We start from the raw sequence: 17385 nt of genomic DNA on the forward strand, positions 1-17385 counted from the left end.
TACTCCCTCCATTTGTAAATACTTGTTCCATTTTTTTATACACGGAATTTTAAGAGAAATTGAAGAAAGTAATAAAATATGGAGGTAGTGGGATAGGTGAAGGAATAAAAAATTGTAAAAAGCAAAAGTAGTTAAGAGCATTGGAGAAGAGAGAATATAAAATTAATAAAATATGATTTATGTTGGGTTCAGTAATAGAGAGAATTGAATTAAATATTGTAAAAGTTTACCAAATAATGAAATAGATCAAGTATTTAAAAACGGTCGAAAATGTAAAGTGGAACAAGTATTTAAAAACAAAGTGAATAATTAATCTGAAGTAAACAAGTAACTATGCTTGGGAGTGATAGTTCAGTGGAACCACTCCCCGTTTCCGTGGCTTAGACCCGGGATCGAGTCACACCCCGAGTACTCCCATCCACAAATTGCTTCTGTTGATAGAAAGGACTATGTGGGCCCCGCTTACCTTTTTATAAAAAAAAAATACTAAGTAATATATTTAATATAGAAGGAAGTAAAAATAAACAAAACACATATCAAATCTATAAAGACCCCATGTAGTATGAAAACAAAATAACGCTCCTCTTTCCCTCTCTCTCTCTTAGCCACCTCTGCCGCCGCACCTTCCAGCCACCGGCCACCGCACTCCAGCTGGCGCCCTCAAATCATCAATTTCAGGTTGTCAGGTAACTCAATTTCATACTTAAATATTAATTTTCAGCTTTCTAATTTCTTATTCTCCATGAGTCGTTGGGTTGATTTTGTGCTTACATTAGTTTATGGTATTTAATGTATCAATTGAGTGTGAATGTTGATTGAAATTGATAATTTGTTATTTAATTTATCAAATTAGAGAGGCAGAGTTTCTGTTTTTTTTTTCTTTGAAATTAATATTATAAATTTATTATGGGCTAGTGAAATTGATGATTTGTTATGTAATCTATTAAATTAGGGGGTTAGGGAGTTCATTGCAATATACTATATTGCATTAATTTTGGATAAAATTAGTCAAATCCCAACGTGACTATGAATGAATTGGCTTACGTTTTGGAATAATGTCTACTCTCTAATTTTGGTTTATTTGATTACAATAGCTACTGTCTACTGCCTACATGCAAATAGCTACAATGCTATGTATTATATGTATGTATGTACTCCGTATGTTGTTGTAACATGAAATATTTTTTACATAACACATCTTTGCAGGTTGAAAATTAACGAAAATGGGCTCAAACGTGTTTGGAACTCCAGTTACGACGGCAACCCTGAGAACGATGCCTGAATATCAAGGCAAGAACTCGATCACCCAGCAAGACCGAGCCAAGGTTGCACTAGAGAAGGTGAACGCCGAGGGCAAGGCTGTGGATGCTCGAAACTCCGTGGAGAAGCTCCAGGCTCGATTTGGGGGGGGGGGGGACGATGTTGTGAGCACAATGTGTCTGATTTACAATGCGACCGGTGACACAATGACATACGTGATTGCTCGTGACTGGAAGGGACGTGTTTGCGAGTCTGCGTACCCAGTGATCATTGCGAATGGGCAGTGGGGTGCGTTCTTGCATGGTCAATACTATAACCAGGAAAAGATGTCTAGAGTTGGCATTGTTTACTCTGCTCTCAACAATCAAGGCAAAGAACAACACTGGTTCATGGGATTTTCTAACAATTATTCGGGCCCCACAAACCAGGTATATATGTATGCTTAAGCTTATATACATTAATACATACTACGTGTAAGTGTGATTTGAGCTTGTTCATCAGTGAACAACTCGAGCACATTGTCACGTGCTGACTAAGTGCTTAGCTAAAACGTACGGAATACAAGCTAGTTTGTTAAATATACAAGTATGGGGACACGGAACTTAATCATAAGTCTTTTTAGCCTTATTTTTCTTGCTAAACTACTAATAAGTAATCATCCTTTCTTTTTTCTTGCTTTTTGGCTTGCATAACGGATTATGTATACATCAACTGACTTATTTGGCTAGTGATTTTACAATTGAAATCCTCTTGTAATGTTCAAGATCTTGTTATAGGTGTATACTGAAATTCGCAAACCAGGGCACTATGAGCAGGTAGAGAGTGTAGGAATATGGCAAGCTCTTGGTGACAAGGTGAGTAATGGGAAATTGGTGAACCAGGCCAACGAAGAAGGGGGGTACATAAGTGGCTCCATTGGCAACACTGCAAAACCCATATTCGAGGTGATTATGACTCTGCCTGAAGCTAAGTAAATTGTGTATGCTTCACTATGGCATATCACATCATCACCTAAGTAATGACTATGGAATATTATCATGTATGTAACTAGTTTTGGGCCAATGCCCTTGTAAACTCTCAGCTGACGATGCATCCTTGAAGCTTTGGAATCACATGAGGCCTTTTTTTTTTTTTTTTTTTTTTTTTTTTTTTCCTTTTTAATCAGTTTATTTGTTGGTTTTTATGTTGATGTTTCTGTCACTCAGCTATGAGCTGGGTTTTCCTTCCTTTTGGTTTGATATATGCAATTGCAATTCTTATAAAATAAAGGAAATTCTCTTTGGTAACATTATACATAGTAATTTTTAATTTTCTCACTGGTAAATTGAAAAAAAAAACACTTATTATCTTTGGTAAACTTGATTTTTTTTTTTTTTTTTTTTTTTTTTTTTTATATTAAGCTAACTATAACATTAATCACCAAATCTATACTATATACTAACGTAATCACCAAATAGGACACTTGGCACAAATTTATGAAAAATTTTCCCTATTTTTTTATAAATGAATTTGTATAAAAAAAAATTGAAATTACTATAAAATAAAAAAAATATTTATGTAACAAACAAGAAATTTAAGGATATACATTCAATAAATTTAAATTTTTACAAAAAAATAAAAAAAAAAGTTACATGTAAGTAATTGATAATCAATCTTACCATTTTTTTTGACGCGATCTTACCATTATGAGTCTGTGTATTTGCACATACCCTAATCTAGTTTAAGCTAAATATTTAACCATAGTTTTTTTTTAGGTTATATTTTTATTTTTATTTTTTTTTTATTTTTTTTTAAAAAAAAACATTTAATTGATTTTAACAATAATTTTTTTTAAAAAAAATAAAAACTCACTCCCTTCCCCCACCGGCATCTGACCACACCCTAGCCACCTGAACCAGAAGCTTAACGACCTCGAATTTCTGTAACAATGGCGGGTCTTGGTGGGGGAAAAAAGGGAGTGGGGAAATATCGTCGTTTGAAGCTTAAGGGTGTCGTGGTGGGGGGATAAGGGAGTGGGGAAATCGGGGGCGGATCTTGGTGTCGGCCGACCGGGGGAGTTAAATCGCCTACAGGGAAAGGTGGGCCGACGACGCCGACAGTGGAGGGGAGGAGAACGGGGTGGCTGCTTGGCTGGGCTGGTGGGGAGGATTTTTATTTTTTTAAAAAAATATTATTTAATTATTATAAACTAACCATGGTTAGATTTAGATATTTAATTAAAATAGTTATTCTCTTTAGTAACCAAAAGTTCAAGTTTACCAAAGATAATAACTTTTTCCCCGATTTACCATAGAGAAATATAAGAAATTAGATGTTACCAAATAGAATTTCGCATAAAATAATCCTGTAAAGGTAAGGTTACAGTTATTTTTTGTTCGCAATCCTTGTTTGATCCGAAAAAGAGATGTGTGATTTTTGTTTTTTTTTTTTATTTTTTTTAATATGTTTGTATTTAAGGCATTTAACTATGTTCACTTTGGACATTACCTTACATTATTTTTCAGATCAAACAAGGTTTGCGAAAAAAAAAAAAAAATGTTGCGACCTCTATATCTTCTACAAAGATTTGTGTTTTAGATCATCAAAATACATGCTACCAATGATATTTTTAATAATATTTTTCCTCTCACATTCATAAATTTTTAAAACTATTAACTCCACTATCTTTCGTTTATAATTTTTGAATCCTCTAACTACCCACTTACTTCTCATTTTATTTAAGTCAAGTAAATTGCCTAAAACAATATACAGGTCAGTGCAACAATTATTAAAAGACGGAGGAGTCTCCTTACCTAATTAATTCGTGATCCACTTTCTTTCTTCCTTATTTCCCAAACCTGTTGCAAAATCTCGTCTTTGAGACTTTGAGGTCCTTCGGTACTCGTATCCCTGGCACGCTGATCTTGCATTATTTTTAGGTACTCAATTCCTCAGTTTAATCGTTTTATTGTATCTCCAAATTATTGCCTTTTTCTTCTATATTGCTTTGATCTCTCAGAAATTCTGATTTTTTATTTATTTATTTTTATCCTAGGTTGGTTAAAAAGTTGCCGGAGGATATCACTATTAATCCTGTGTTAAATAGATTAATTTTATGATATGGGTAGTAGTTTATGTGAAAAAAGTTTAATTTTTTTGAGAAATTCTATTTTCTTGGCAATTGCAGTAGGATGATCTAATAATGCCCTAAATGTTATGATAGTAAGAAAATTAAAATTGTTGCTGTAAGCTGGAAATTTAGAGATTAATGTTTTGTTGAACGGAGTATTAAATATCAAGTAACCCTCTTTGTCTTTTTCCCTAACTCATACTTCTTATTAGACATAGAATGTTTTTATATTTCTCATGTTATAAGGCCTAAATGAAGTGTCTGTAGTCATGTTGGAGTGTCTAGGATTTGATATGAGTAGTTGAGGTGGAATGAGGAGGAGGATCTTTGTCGATGATCGTAAGGGATGGAGGAGGAGGATCTTTGTCAAAGATTACATGGAATAATTAAATTTGGTTCATGTAGCCGACCCCCACTTATAGGATTAAGGCTTTGATTGATTGTTTGAGTTGAGGCGGAATGAGTATAATAAGTGATAGTCTGATGATAGATAAGTATTCTTTAAGATCTTGAATGTGGGACTTGGTAAAGGATATTGAATGTCAAATTGACTGAGAAATGGGTTCTGGGGTTATAGAAATTTTTCGAGGCTTGTATTTTTAATACCAGGATTTTCATTGTTTCTTAGGCTTTGTTGGGTAAAGCTCAGTGACAATGATAATGATAAATCTTCCAACGCCGTTGATCATGGATATACTGTCAAGAATTCCAGCAAAATCCCTTCTACGCTTACGTTGTGTATCAAAATCATGGAAGTACATAATCGATGACACTCATTTATTCAGACTCCAACTGCAACACTCCTTGCAGAACATCACTAATCATGCCCTTATCATACCAGGCGATGATCTTTATTCTGTGGACTTCCCTGCACTTGATGAGGCTATTGCAATAGACCATCCCTGGAAGTCTGATTCTATTGGAACTGAGCTATTGGGCTCTTGCAATGGACTACCTTTTTTTTCAAATGGGGAAGGGGCAATAGAGGAATCATAATCTACAATCCAACCACTAAAAAACTGTGGGAATTGCCTGCTTCCCGGATAGAATTTCCTGAGTATGGCACATGGTGTGAGCGTTTAGTATATGGATTTGGTTATGATCCGGTTATTGATGATTACAAGGTGGTCAGGATCATTCAGTTTTATAATAGTCGCCCTGACTCATATGAAAGTGAAGTCAAGGTCTTTAGTTTGAAGACAAGCTCTTGGAGAAGGGTTCATGACTTTCCTCGTGAATATTTTGTTTCTTACAAACGAAAAATGGGTGTTTATGTCAGTGGTTGTCTACATTGGATGGTAACTGTGAAGCCTGAATCAGATGGGTCCAAGCTGATAGTTGCATTTGATTTGAATTCTGAAAAGTTGAAGGTTGTGCCGCAGCCTAAGTATTCACCTGGTAAAGTCCATTTGAATGTCGAAGTGTTACAACAACGCTTATGTGTGCTAGTATACTATCCTACCATTCGGAGTGAGGTGTGGGTCATGAAGGAGTATGGTGATCAAGATTCTTGGACTGAGCTGTTCGCAGTCTGGCAACATGTAATTGAACCTTTTGAATATGTGAGGCCAATTGCCTTCTCAAAGGATGGTTCTAAGGTGCTTCTTGAACAAGATGATGAAAAGTTTATCTGGTTTGATTTGCAAAGGCAGAAGGCGGAGAGGGTGATGATCCGTGGTTTGCGATCGATTGACAAGTCCAACCCCGATATCTTGATTTGGAGTGACAATGCACCGTCACATCCCGAAATAGCTGTGCTGGTTGAAAGTCTTGTTTTTGGTAGCTGTAAGACTCACCGGAAGAAGAAGCAGTATATTTTTCTTTTCTTGCTATTCTCCCTTCTCTTTCTCTCTCTTATATATTTATAGGAAATATGCATTTTGCTAAGTATTCTCGAGTGCTAGACTGTTTCCGAATTTTTTTCCCTTATATTATTTGCAGTGAGTACATTTTAAGAAGATTCTTGTTTTATAGGTTGATTTTCTGCTTACAGATAAGGCCTTCACAGTGTCATTCTGTTTTGTTAGAGTTTCATGTACTTATAATATTTACAGAGTAAAAATAAGGAGAATTAGCAGGAACGTTCCAAATTGTAGTAAAATGATTTCCTTCTCTCTTTCGAATTTGAAGGATAGACATAAGCACAGGCCACACTGCCACAAAGTAGTTACAGATTTGGTTATGATTCTCTTAAATTGTTACGAAAAGTGGAAAGTTGTTGGGAGGTGAATCAATGGAATTAACTCTTTATTAATTTAGTTTTGCAACTAGGACTGTAAAGTTTTATTCTTGGAATTTTCCTTGTTTTTGGTGGTCAGCACTAGGTTCTGATCTTTTCCTTTTTTTTTCTTCTTTTGACTTGTGTGGTTTTATTGTTAATGTTGTCAATGGGTTGCCTAAGAGTTGATCAGATGTTTGACCAAGTTATGTGTAGGTTTTTCTCTCCTTCAAAAGATTATTAAAGTTAATCTATCAGAGATTAGCATAAAAAGTGACTGATCACCAACCATTTGTGATTTCTGTTTTGACATTTACTCTGATACATTAACTACATAATTGGCATTTGGAATATGGTGGATTAGATTAAAATGGTTCATTGAACTTTCTGTATTTTATCCCCCATGTTAGGTAGAAGGTCATTGCATCTCCGATCAACAGCATTTCTGAAAGTGAGGCTTTTTATGATATCAGCTTCATGAGGAAGTATACTGGAATTATGATTGTATATTTGTATACTAGCAATATGGTTAAAAATATTATAATCTGTTTTTTCCAAAATTTGAGTTTACATCAATGTATTTCTTAGTAAAATAGAGGTGTAGTTGCATTTATAGATCTTGTTATTTTTGCTCATATTCATATTCTTGCTGTAATATAAAATAGCATGTTCATTTCCTGTAAGCTCCCCTATTTTGTGTTTTGGCAGGGTTAGGTTGCTGTTTGCGTGAAGCCGTGAACACGAAATAGCTTCTTGAAGATTTTGAACTTGTCAAAAAACACTTAGCAAATGGTTTATTTATTTATTTATTTATTTATTTTGAAGGGGGAGCAACTAGATTAATTCAAGCAATAGAAAGGTTTTCTGCTCTTTGTTCTCCTAGTTTTTGCTGGTTAATCTAAATTGTGACCAATTAGTACTGTCAAAACGGTTTGACAGTTCGGTTTCGGTTCGGTTTGAAATCGGTTCAAATGTCTTATGGGTCAGTTTCAGTTCGGTTTAAATAATTATCGGTTCGATTCGGTTTCGGTTTATTCTTGAGCGGTTTAAATTCGGTTTTGGTTGTAAACTGTCTGGGTAGTAAGCGGTTCGGTGCAGACGGGTTGTGCTTTGTTAATGGTTCGGTGTAAACGGTTTTTATCCCGGTTTAAATCGGTTCAAGTGTCTTACGGGTCAGTTTCAGTTCGGTTTAAATAATTATCGGTTCGATTCGGTTTCGGTTTATTCTTGAGCGGTTTAAATTCGGTTTTGGTTGTAAACTGTCTGGGTAGTAAACGGTTCGGTGCAGACGGGTTGCGCTTTGTTAACGGTTCGGTGTAAACAGTTTTTATCCCGGTTCAAACAGTTTCGGGTTAGAAACGGTTCGGTTCTTTTTTGGCTCAATTTTATTTTAGTTCAATTTATAACTGGTTCGGTTCGTTAACGGGTTTGGTTCTTCTACGATTTAACATTATTCGGATCGGTTTTATTTCAGGTTTACTAAATTACGGTTCGGGTTTGTTTTTTATTTCAAAAAATCAGTTTTTTATCGAGTTGTTTGGATTCGGGCAATTAAACGGTTTTGGTTTGAAATTTGATAGTACTTTATAACTTTTTGCTGATTAACAAGTTTTATATCAAGCCGAGACTTCATCACTTCATATTTAGGCATCATATTATGTAAATTCTCATTAATTTTATAAATACATATCATGTTATGTTTCAAGTTTAGCCATATTGATCTTACTAGTTTATTACGAAGTAGATTATAAAAGTTTAGTGCATTAATGTATTATTGTTTTACTATCAGATTATTATCTGCTTCTTATTTGATCATTTAATTAATAGTGTCATAATCATGATTTGATGAGTTGTTGTGACATTGAAATTTGCAACTTGGTATTTGATACTTAATTAGTCAACAAGACTGAAAATTAAGACTCGTTTATCATTATATATTTGCATGAATTATATATGAAGATATTACAAAGTAGTTTGATTTGTATAATGAAAGAAAACATTAATGATTAAGAACGTAATATTGATTCTTTCAATCGACTATACATACACATAACATCTAACCATCTCATATTCTCATAGTTAAATATTTATTAGTATAAAGTTATGGATTAGTATAACATTATTTTGACTGGATCAATAATTTGAGTTGTAGTCTTAAGATTAGCTAAATATCATTGTTCGTGTAGTTCAAAGTATAATGATCTACACCATCACCGGCTATTATTTTAGTACTCCCTTTGTCCCTTATTTTTGCCTCATTATCATTTTTGGGGTCCAAGTTTGAAAACGTTGACTATAAATAACCCTAACTGCCCAAACCACCACCTACACCAACCCTAAACCCCTATCCCACCTTCACACACCACCACCGACACCACCACACAAAAAACTCAAAAAATCGAAAATTAACTCCAAAAAAACAAAAATCAGTCCAAAAATGCGAAAATTAACACAACAAAATTGACAAAAACCACAAAAAAAAAATTCAAAACTAGTAGAACTACATATTTAATCAGAATTTCGTAGAAAAATTAAAAAAAAAACGATAATTAAACAACAAAAATTAAAGGAAATATAAATGTACAATTATCTAATGAAATTTATAAATTAACATTACAATTACATAATAAATTAATTAGATATACAATTAGCCCAAAAAATTAACGGTGGTTGTCGGTTTATTGTTGTTGCGCCGTTGTTGTTGGTGCTGATGTTGGTGGTGGTTGTCGTTGGTGCGTCGTTGTTGTTATTGATTGCAAGGAGGATGGAGGGAGAGAAGAGGAGGACGAAGAGAGAAAAGAGAAAGAAGACAAGAGAAATAGGAGGGAGCAGAGATTTAGATCGAGAAAAAGGAGGAGAAGGAGAGATCCAGAAGAAGAGGAAAGAGAAGAAGGAGAAATCCGGCAGAAGAGGAAAGAGAAGAGAAGAGGAGAGGAAAGGCGGAAATGAAGTTAAGGAGGGGGGTTTGGCTGTTTTAGCCTTTTAAGGTTGGGTTTTTTTGAATTTTTTTAAAAAAAATAGATTCTGACAGAAATTTTCAAAAATAGATTGCGAAGGAAATTTCTTCGGAAATGTAGTGTTCCGATGGAAAAATCCGTCGGAAAATACATATATTCAGACAGAATTATATTCCGTCGAAAATTTCCGACGGATTTCGACGGAATTGTTGAATTTGTCGGAAATTTCAGACAGAGTATAAATTTGTCGGAATTTTGCATTTTCTGACGGAAATACATGTATGTCGAAAATTGTTCGTCGGAATTCGGCCTTTTTCTAGTAGTGTCACTGGCTTTCCTTCATGGGTTGTTAGAGTTTTGGTGGTATTCCACCAACACTTTTCACTTCCCGTGGGGAGAGATAACGGTTACCCCCTACAACTTCTCCATGATCACGGATTTTCCTTTCGGAGGCGAGCATGTGGTCATGAAGAACGTAAAGGGGTCAGACGAGAGATTGCGTGACCTCGTGGGGGATTGTCTTGTGACGACCCTCCATGTGTATGCGAAGTCTTGTCCGTACTCGGTTCTTGCCGATGAGTTATCAACTGATGAGGTTGACCGCCAGTGTACTCCTAAGCAGCTGGCTCGGATATACATTGCTCATGTTATTTCCGTCTCTATTCTGAGTGATCGGGTAGAACGTTTCGCCATAGGGTTACTTATTTACCTCAGTGATCTGGGGCAAGTAGGTAACCAAAGCTGGGCGGAGGTGTCGTATGCCCGTATGCTTACTGCTATGGGCAAGGCAACCCGGGTGATGGGTTCCGCGGTAGCTACCGAGGTGCCTCGGATCTCCATTTCATGGCACGACCGTTTCTTGAGGTACGTGTTCATTTCTTTTTTATATTTTTCTTGTCTTTCTTTTACTATTCTCTTGAGCTGATCACATTTTGCTCACCTTTTCTAGGCCTAGGGGTACTCGTACTTGCCTTTCTTAGCCCCCAAGACTCTAGGTCGGACTCGTTTCCCTATTGGCCATTGTTATTAACCTAAAAATAAGAGGGCTACCACATGGCAACATTCATAAACAACTAATTTAATATAATGTATTACGCTCACAATCATCTTTAATTAACTACAAAAGAACAAATTTTATTTTTTTGAACCGACTAGAGAATGAAAACCGACGTTTTGATCTATGACTTCTAAAATAATAAATATAACTATATAAGTATATAATTAGCAAGTGGCAATTGATTGATTAACGTCATTATGAATAACAGTGTGGACAGTTGAACTAGCCAATTATCGAATATCAACTATAGTATAATATTACTATTAAGTTTATCAAATTCAATTTTCCGATTCAGTGACATCGATTAAAAAAAGAAAGAAGCTCAAGTCAATAGATATGAGAATATTTTATTTACAATTTTTGTAAGGATAAATTTGGTTTTAATAATTCTAATTTTGATCGATTTTTCTAAAATAATCTCAATTTATAATTATTTTGGATCTAACTTTAAGGTGTGTTTTCTTCTAATAGTCTCAATTGGATGGTCAACAACTTGATATATAGATTATCTATAAAATTTGTTATATACAGTCGGGTGTACCGTACACCCGAGGTCATTTGCTCATTTAATCAACCAATTTTAATTTAAATTATCTTGTATTATTACGGAGTAGGGAGTACGTATCTGTTTATGCAAGTTGTCAAGTTGTCAATGGGGATGTCAATGGGGCGGGGCGAATGTTGGCCTTCCCATCCCCATCCCTATCTAAAATTCTCATCCCCATTCCCATCCCCGCGGCGGGTCTAAAATTCATCCCCATCCCCGCCCCGGCGGATACAATTCCAAAACCATTCCTGCCCCAACCCCCACTTGGATATCCACCCACACCTAATCCCCGCCTCCCAAATACACAATCCTTCATAATTAATATAATTGCAAAAAGAAAAAAATTATTATTAATATTACACATTTTTTGTTTATAATATAAGTGTATTACAAAGTATTATGTTTACTATTTTATTTTACATAAATTTATCCTCCCTACTTTATAATTCATCTTCACTCTCTTTATTGTAGCCTTGATCAGTGGCGGATCTAGACTTCGGATTAAGTGGATTCAAGAAAGACAAAGTCAAATAATTAAGGTTATAAATCTATGGTAAGATAAGTATTAAAACTACTACTTATCACAATACTTGATCAATTTTCTAAAATTCTACAAATATTATAAACTTATTATTATTTTTTTTTTTACAAAACTTACCTTTAATCTATTGATTGTTGAGTAATTAACTTGCATAATTGTATATTAGTTGAAATCTACCATTAGAATTAGAATGTAATTAAAATAAATCAATAAAATTTAAATCAATTGAGTACTTCGTGTCTTCGTATCATATATTACCGCACTATTGCACAAAATCACAAACCACAAAACCATTGGTTTACAGTATATTTTGTTTTCTTTGCCTAATAACAAATTGACACCTGTACAAAGTTTTAGAATTCCAAGTGGGGTCATTTGAAAACCACCCCCCCTACTACATCAATCCATCAATGGCCTTGATATGGGCCTATTCTATTCAGCTTAATTTCAGTTTAGGTCATTTTGGTTCAGCTCAGTTCACTTCAGCTCCAATCAGTTCAATTCAGCTCCAATAAGTTCAGTTCAGTTCAATTCAGTTCTTTGCTAATTTATTTGTTTTATATGATTTAGCTAATGATTGTTAGTAACAATTTAGTTTAGGCGTGCCTCTGGGCAGATCTTTTTAAGTTCATCTTTATATCTAATGATATCGCTAATGATAATAATTAAAGCCAAATTTCATACTTTTTAGTATATATTATAACAACAACGACAATAATAATAATAATAATAATAATAATAATAATAATAATAAGAAGAAGAAGAAGAAGAAGAAGAAGAAGAATGGAAGTGCGTAGTTTTGGTCTTTGTTTCTTTTGTTTTTCATTTTTTTTACTTTTGGATATTTACTTCGTTTTTTTTTGGTTAGATTTTGTGTCATTTTTTAACAGCCAAACTATTACATTAGATTAATTTCACAGGCATTAATTAACATGAAAATAAAAAAATTTAAACAAACAAAAAAAAAAACTATTAGTGGATTAATTTTGAACTTCATTTTATTTTTTTATAATTATTAGTGGATTAATATCATTACTAATCCATAGTTAAAAATCATTAATCTATAATCAAATATTTCAGTTCAGTTAAGCTCCAATCAGTTCAGTTTAGCCCCGATCAGTTCAGTTCAGTTCTAATCAGTTCAGTTCGATTGTTTTCAATAAATCGGAACAGGGCCATAACCTTTATTTCCTACATGACTACCATATAATTTCTCTCGTAATGTGAGGTTGTAGATGACTAACAATGAATAAAATATTAAGGGGGTATTTAGTTGGAGGTAATAATCAAAGGGAAAGGAAATGGACAGGGCCCATTCCCTTTGTTGTTGTTTGTTTGCTACTTTCTATCATTCCATTTACCCACTTTTGTATTTGATTTTACCAAAATATGTTCCACAGTGATTTTCCACCCCCTGACTTTTCCATTCCCATTCCCCACTTCATTACCCATCACACTCTTTCTCCTCTCAAACCTAAAAAACCCAATAGCCATCACCCCTCACTAAAGCTATAAATACCGCATGTAGTATGAGAACAAAATAACGCTCCTCTTTCTCTCTCTCTCTTAGCCACTCAGCCACCTCTGCCGCCGCACCTTCCAGCCACCGGGTTGGTTTTGTGCTTACATTAGTTGTTTATGTTATATGTATGTATATACTCCGTATGTTGTTGTAACATGAAATATTTTTAACATAACACATCTTTGCAGGTTGAAAATTAACGAAAATGGGCTCAAACGTGTTTGGAACTCCAGTTACGACGGCAACCCTGAGAACGATGCCTGAATATCAAGGCAAGAACTCGATCACCCAGCAAGACCGAGCCAAGGTTGCACTAGAGAAGGTGAACGCCGAGGGCAAGGCCGTGGATGCTCGAAACTCCGTGGAGAAGCTCCAGGCTCGATTTGGGGAGGATGTTGTGAGCACAATGTGTCTGATTTACAATGCGACCGGTGACACAATGACATAGGTGACTGCTCGTGACTGAAAGGGACGTGTTTGTGAGTCTGCGTACCCGGTGATCATTGCGAATGGGCAGTGGGGTGCGTTCTTGCACGGTCAATACTATAACCAGGAAAAGAATTCAAGAGCCGGCATTGTATACTCTGCCTTCAACAATCAGGGCAAGGAGCAACACTGGTTCATGGGATTTTCTAACAATTATTCGGGCCCCACCAACCAGGTATATATGTATACTTAAGCTTATATACATTGATACATACTTCGTGTTAAGTGTGATTGAGCTTGTACATTAGTGAACAACTCGAGCACATTGACTAAGTGCTCAGCTAAAACGTACGGAATACAAGCTAGTTTGTTAATAAATATACAAGTATGGGGACACGGAACATAATCATAAGTCTTTTTAGTCTTATTTTTCTTGCTAAACTACTAATAAGTAATCATCCTTTCTTTTTTCTTTGGCTTGCATAACGGATTATGTATACATCAACTGACTTATTTTGGCTAGTGATTTTACCATGAAAATCCTCTTGTAATGTTCAAGATCTTGTTATAGGTGTATACTGAAATTCGCGAACCAGGGCACTATGAGCAGCCAGAGTGTGTAGGAATATGGCAAGCTCTTAGTGACAAGGTGAGTAATGGGAAATTGGTGAACCAGGCCAACGAAGAAGGGGGGTACATAAGTGGCTCCATTGGCAACACTGCAAAACCCATATTCGAGGTGATTATGACTCTGCCTGAAGCTATGTAAATTGTGTATGCTTCACTATGGCATATCACTAGTTTTGGGCCAATGCCCTTGTAAACTCTCAGCTGATTGATGCGCTTACAATGCATCCTTGAAGCTTTGGAATCACATGAGGCCTTTTTTTTTTTTTTTTTTTTAAATCAGTTTATTTATTGGTTTTTATGTTGATGTTTCCGTCACTCATCTATGAGCTGGGTTTTCCTTCCTTTTGGTTTGATATATGCAATTGTAATCCCGTATAAAATAAGGGAAATTCTCTTTGTAACACTATAAAGAGTAATTTTTAATTTTCTGTCATTCTGAATCGATATGCTTCTTGTTTATGTATCATTGCCTCGGGTAATTATGCAGCTAATACGAACTATTTATTTCTTGGTTGAATTGGAAAATTAAAGCAAATATAGGATCACCTTTAAACCACTGTGAAGAGAGAGCAAGAGATACTGAGATAGACTAATTTTGTTACAAAAAATATATAGATCGAACACGATCATGATTAGATTTCAACCTTCTTCACGGTTTTTATTGACAAATTTTCTAAGATAAACGGGTTATTACGCATGTGGTGTGTGACTAAAGTTTGATAGACATGCATGATGATGTGATGTATGTTAGGATTAATTCATAACATATATCTCAAATCCATGATCATTATTCTGATTCCAATCAAACCAACGACAAAGAATCACATAACCATCGTTCACCAAATATATATCTCAAATAAAACGAATTAACCGAAACGAAACCATATTCAATTATCATACTTTGAAAATTCACGAACAAGGTTAGATGCGACATGAATTTAATTAATAAACAATCTTACCATTATTTTTTTTTTTGACGAGATCTTACCATTATGAGTCTGTGCATTCATGCCCTAATCTAGTTTAAACTAAATATCTAGCCATAGCTAGTTTTTTTAATTATTATTATTTTTTTTAACATTTAATTGATTTTAAAAATAATTTTTTTTTTAAAAAAAATAAAAACTCACCCCCTCCCCCACCAGCATCTGACCACGCCCTAGCCACCCGAACCAGAAGCTTAACGACCTCGAATTTAATTTCTGTAACTATGGCGGGTCTTGGTGGGGAAAAAAGGGAGTGGGGAAATATCGTCGATTGAAGCTTAAGGGCGTCGTGGTGGGGGAAAAAGGGAGTAGGGAAATCATATTGGGGGCGGATCTTGGTGTCGGCCGACCGGGGGAGTTAAATCGCCGGCAGGGAAAGGTGGGCCGACGATGCCGACAGTGGAGGGGAGGAGAACAGGGTGGCTGCTTGGCTGGCTGGTGGTAGGGGTGTTAAAAAAACCCGACCCGGTTGTCCCGTCCCGATTTTCCGACGACCCGCAAAAAACCCGACGGGAAATTTTTTAAAATTTTCTGTTTTTTTCGGGTCAGGTACCCGTCCCGGTAAAATAACACTTTCATGGGCCGGGACATGGGACAAACCTTGCTATTCTCGGGTACCCAGATACCCGTTCAAAAAAAAAAAAAAAAACCTTGAAAAACCTCAAAATAAGTTACGGACATTCACAACCCACCCAAACCAAGCCATCCCATCTTTTTTTTCTTTTCAACTTCATCCTTCTAACCTTCTCTTTCTCTCTCCTCTTCCCCATGTTTCTTTCTCCCTCCTCATGCTCTCCTCTCCCTCTCCTTCTTTCTTTCTCCTTTTCTCCTCTCCTCCCTTCTTTCTCTTTCCTCTATTCTTTCTCACTTTCTCACGCCTCTCTCATTCTCATTTTTTTTTTCTTTTTTTTTCGGTTTTCATGGTAAAAATGAAGGTTTTTGTTGCAAAATCGATATATGACCAAAACGAAGGTTTTAATGATTAAATTCGACCATGAAAACTCTAGATCTAGAGTTTTCATGGTCGAATTTGACTGTTATAAACCAAATTCGAGGTGAAGAAAAGGAATTTGATCTAGAGTTTCGGTTTGGTATGGGTGGGGTTTGGTTGGGTTGGTTGTTGGTTCGTTGTGGGTTTGGGGTGTCGGTGGTAGATCCGAGTTGGTGGGAGGTTTTGGTGGTGGTGGAGTGAATTGCGGTGGTGGTGGGTGATGAATTGTGGTAGTGGTGGGGTGATTTCTTCAATAAATAAAATCCGGGTGGTGAATTCAAGGGTACGGTATGATACTATAATATAAATAAATGATAAATCATGGAAGTATCAGCATATAATACTTCGTGAATTAATCAAACTATATTGGAGTGATAATTAAACCATATTGCAGCAAATGCAATGAAATTGATTTCACAAAAAACAAAACGCAAATCCATGATCATTATTCTGATTCCAATCAAACGAACGACAAAGACACTACTGGAAACAGACCGATTTCCGACGGACATGTTTTCCGTTGTAAATTTCTGATGGATTTTTATTCCGTCAGAAATTTACGACGGATTTCCTACGGAACAAAAATCCGTTGAAATTAATGGGCCTTTCGACGGAATATTCCGTCGGAAACGTAAGGTTTCGACGGAAATAAAATCCGTCAGAGTTTTCCGACGAAATATTCCGTCGAAACAATTATTTTCCGGCGAAAATTAATTCCGTCGGAATATATTTACATAATAAAAAAAACCTAACAAACCCTAATAAACCCGGTTTCCCCTCCCCCTAAAATGTCTATTTTCTCTCCCATCTCCTCTCCGCCTCTTTTCTCTCTCTCTCTCCTCTCTTCTTTCCTCTTCTCTTCTGTTTTCTTTCTACTCCATTTCTCCTTCTCCTTCCTTCTCTTTCCTTCTCTTTCTCCTCCATTTCGCCTTCTCCTTCCTTCTCTTTCTCCACCATTTCGCCTTTCCTCAACAACAACCACACCAACGCGCAGCGACAACAACCACCTCAACAACAACAACAACACTAGCAGGTAGCCGCAACGACAACACCAGCAGGCAGCCACAATGACAACCACCACAACTGTAGATCTAGGTTTTTTTTTAAATAATCAAATTTTGATTAATTTCGTATGATAATT

At 35.6% G+C, this 17385-nt stretch overlaps 2 protein-coding genes and 1 pseudogene across 3 annotated transcripts; all 3 read left to right on the plus strand.

Annotated features, from left to right (window-relative positions):
• Positions 1–489: 489 nt before the first annotated feature.
• Positions 490–2371, plus strand: LOC110687247 (23 kDa jasmonate-induced protein-like). Of its 2 annotated transcripts, none has more exons than XM_021863870.1 (3): positions 490–678; positions 1207–1688; positions 2037–2371. In XM_021863870.1, exons 2-3 carry the CDS (start codon positions 1224–1226, stop codon positions 2232–2234), a joined length of 663 nt encoding a protein of 220 aa, XP_021719562.1. In that variant the 5' UTR covers positions 490–678; positions 1207–1223; the 3' UTR covers positions 2235–2371. The 2 variants fall into 2 exon arrangements, with proteins under 2 accessions (XP_021719562.1, XP_021719561.1); XM_021863869.1 differs by having other exon boundaries at positions 504–686.
• A 1682-nt stretch (positions 2372–4053) lies between these two features.
• On the plus strand, positions 4054–6551 carry LOC110687250 (annotated as a pseudogene).
• A 6843-nt stretch (positions 6552–13394) lies between these two features.
• Positions 13395–14853, plus strand: LOC110687073 (23 kDa jasmonate-induced protein-like). The gene is given in 2 exon segments (XM_021863700.1): positions 13395–13872; positions 14209–14853. Coding segments are annotated over 2 exon segments (654 nt in total). The 5' UTR covers positions 13395–13416; the 3' UTR covers positions 14407–14853.
• The last annotated feature ends 2532 nt before the right edge of the window (positions 14854–17385 follow it).

This window comes from Chenopodium quinoa, unplaced genomic scaffold, assembly GCF_001683475.1.
Source record: "Chenopodium quinoa cultivar QQ74 unplaced genomic scaffold, ASM168347v1, whole genome shotgun sequence".
Taxonomy (NCBI): domain Eukaryota; kingdom Viridiplantae; phylum Streptophyta; class Magnoliopsida; order Caryophyllales; family Amaranthaceae; genus Chenopodium; species Chenopodium quinoa.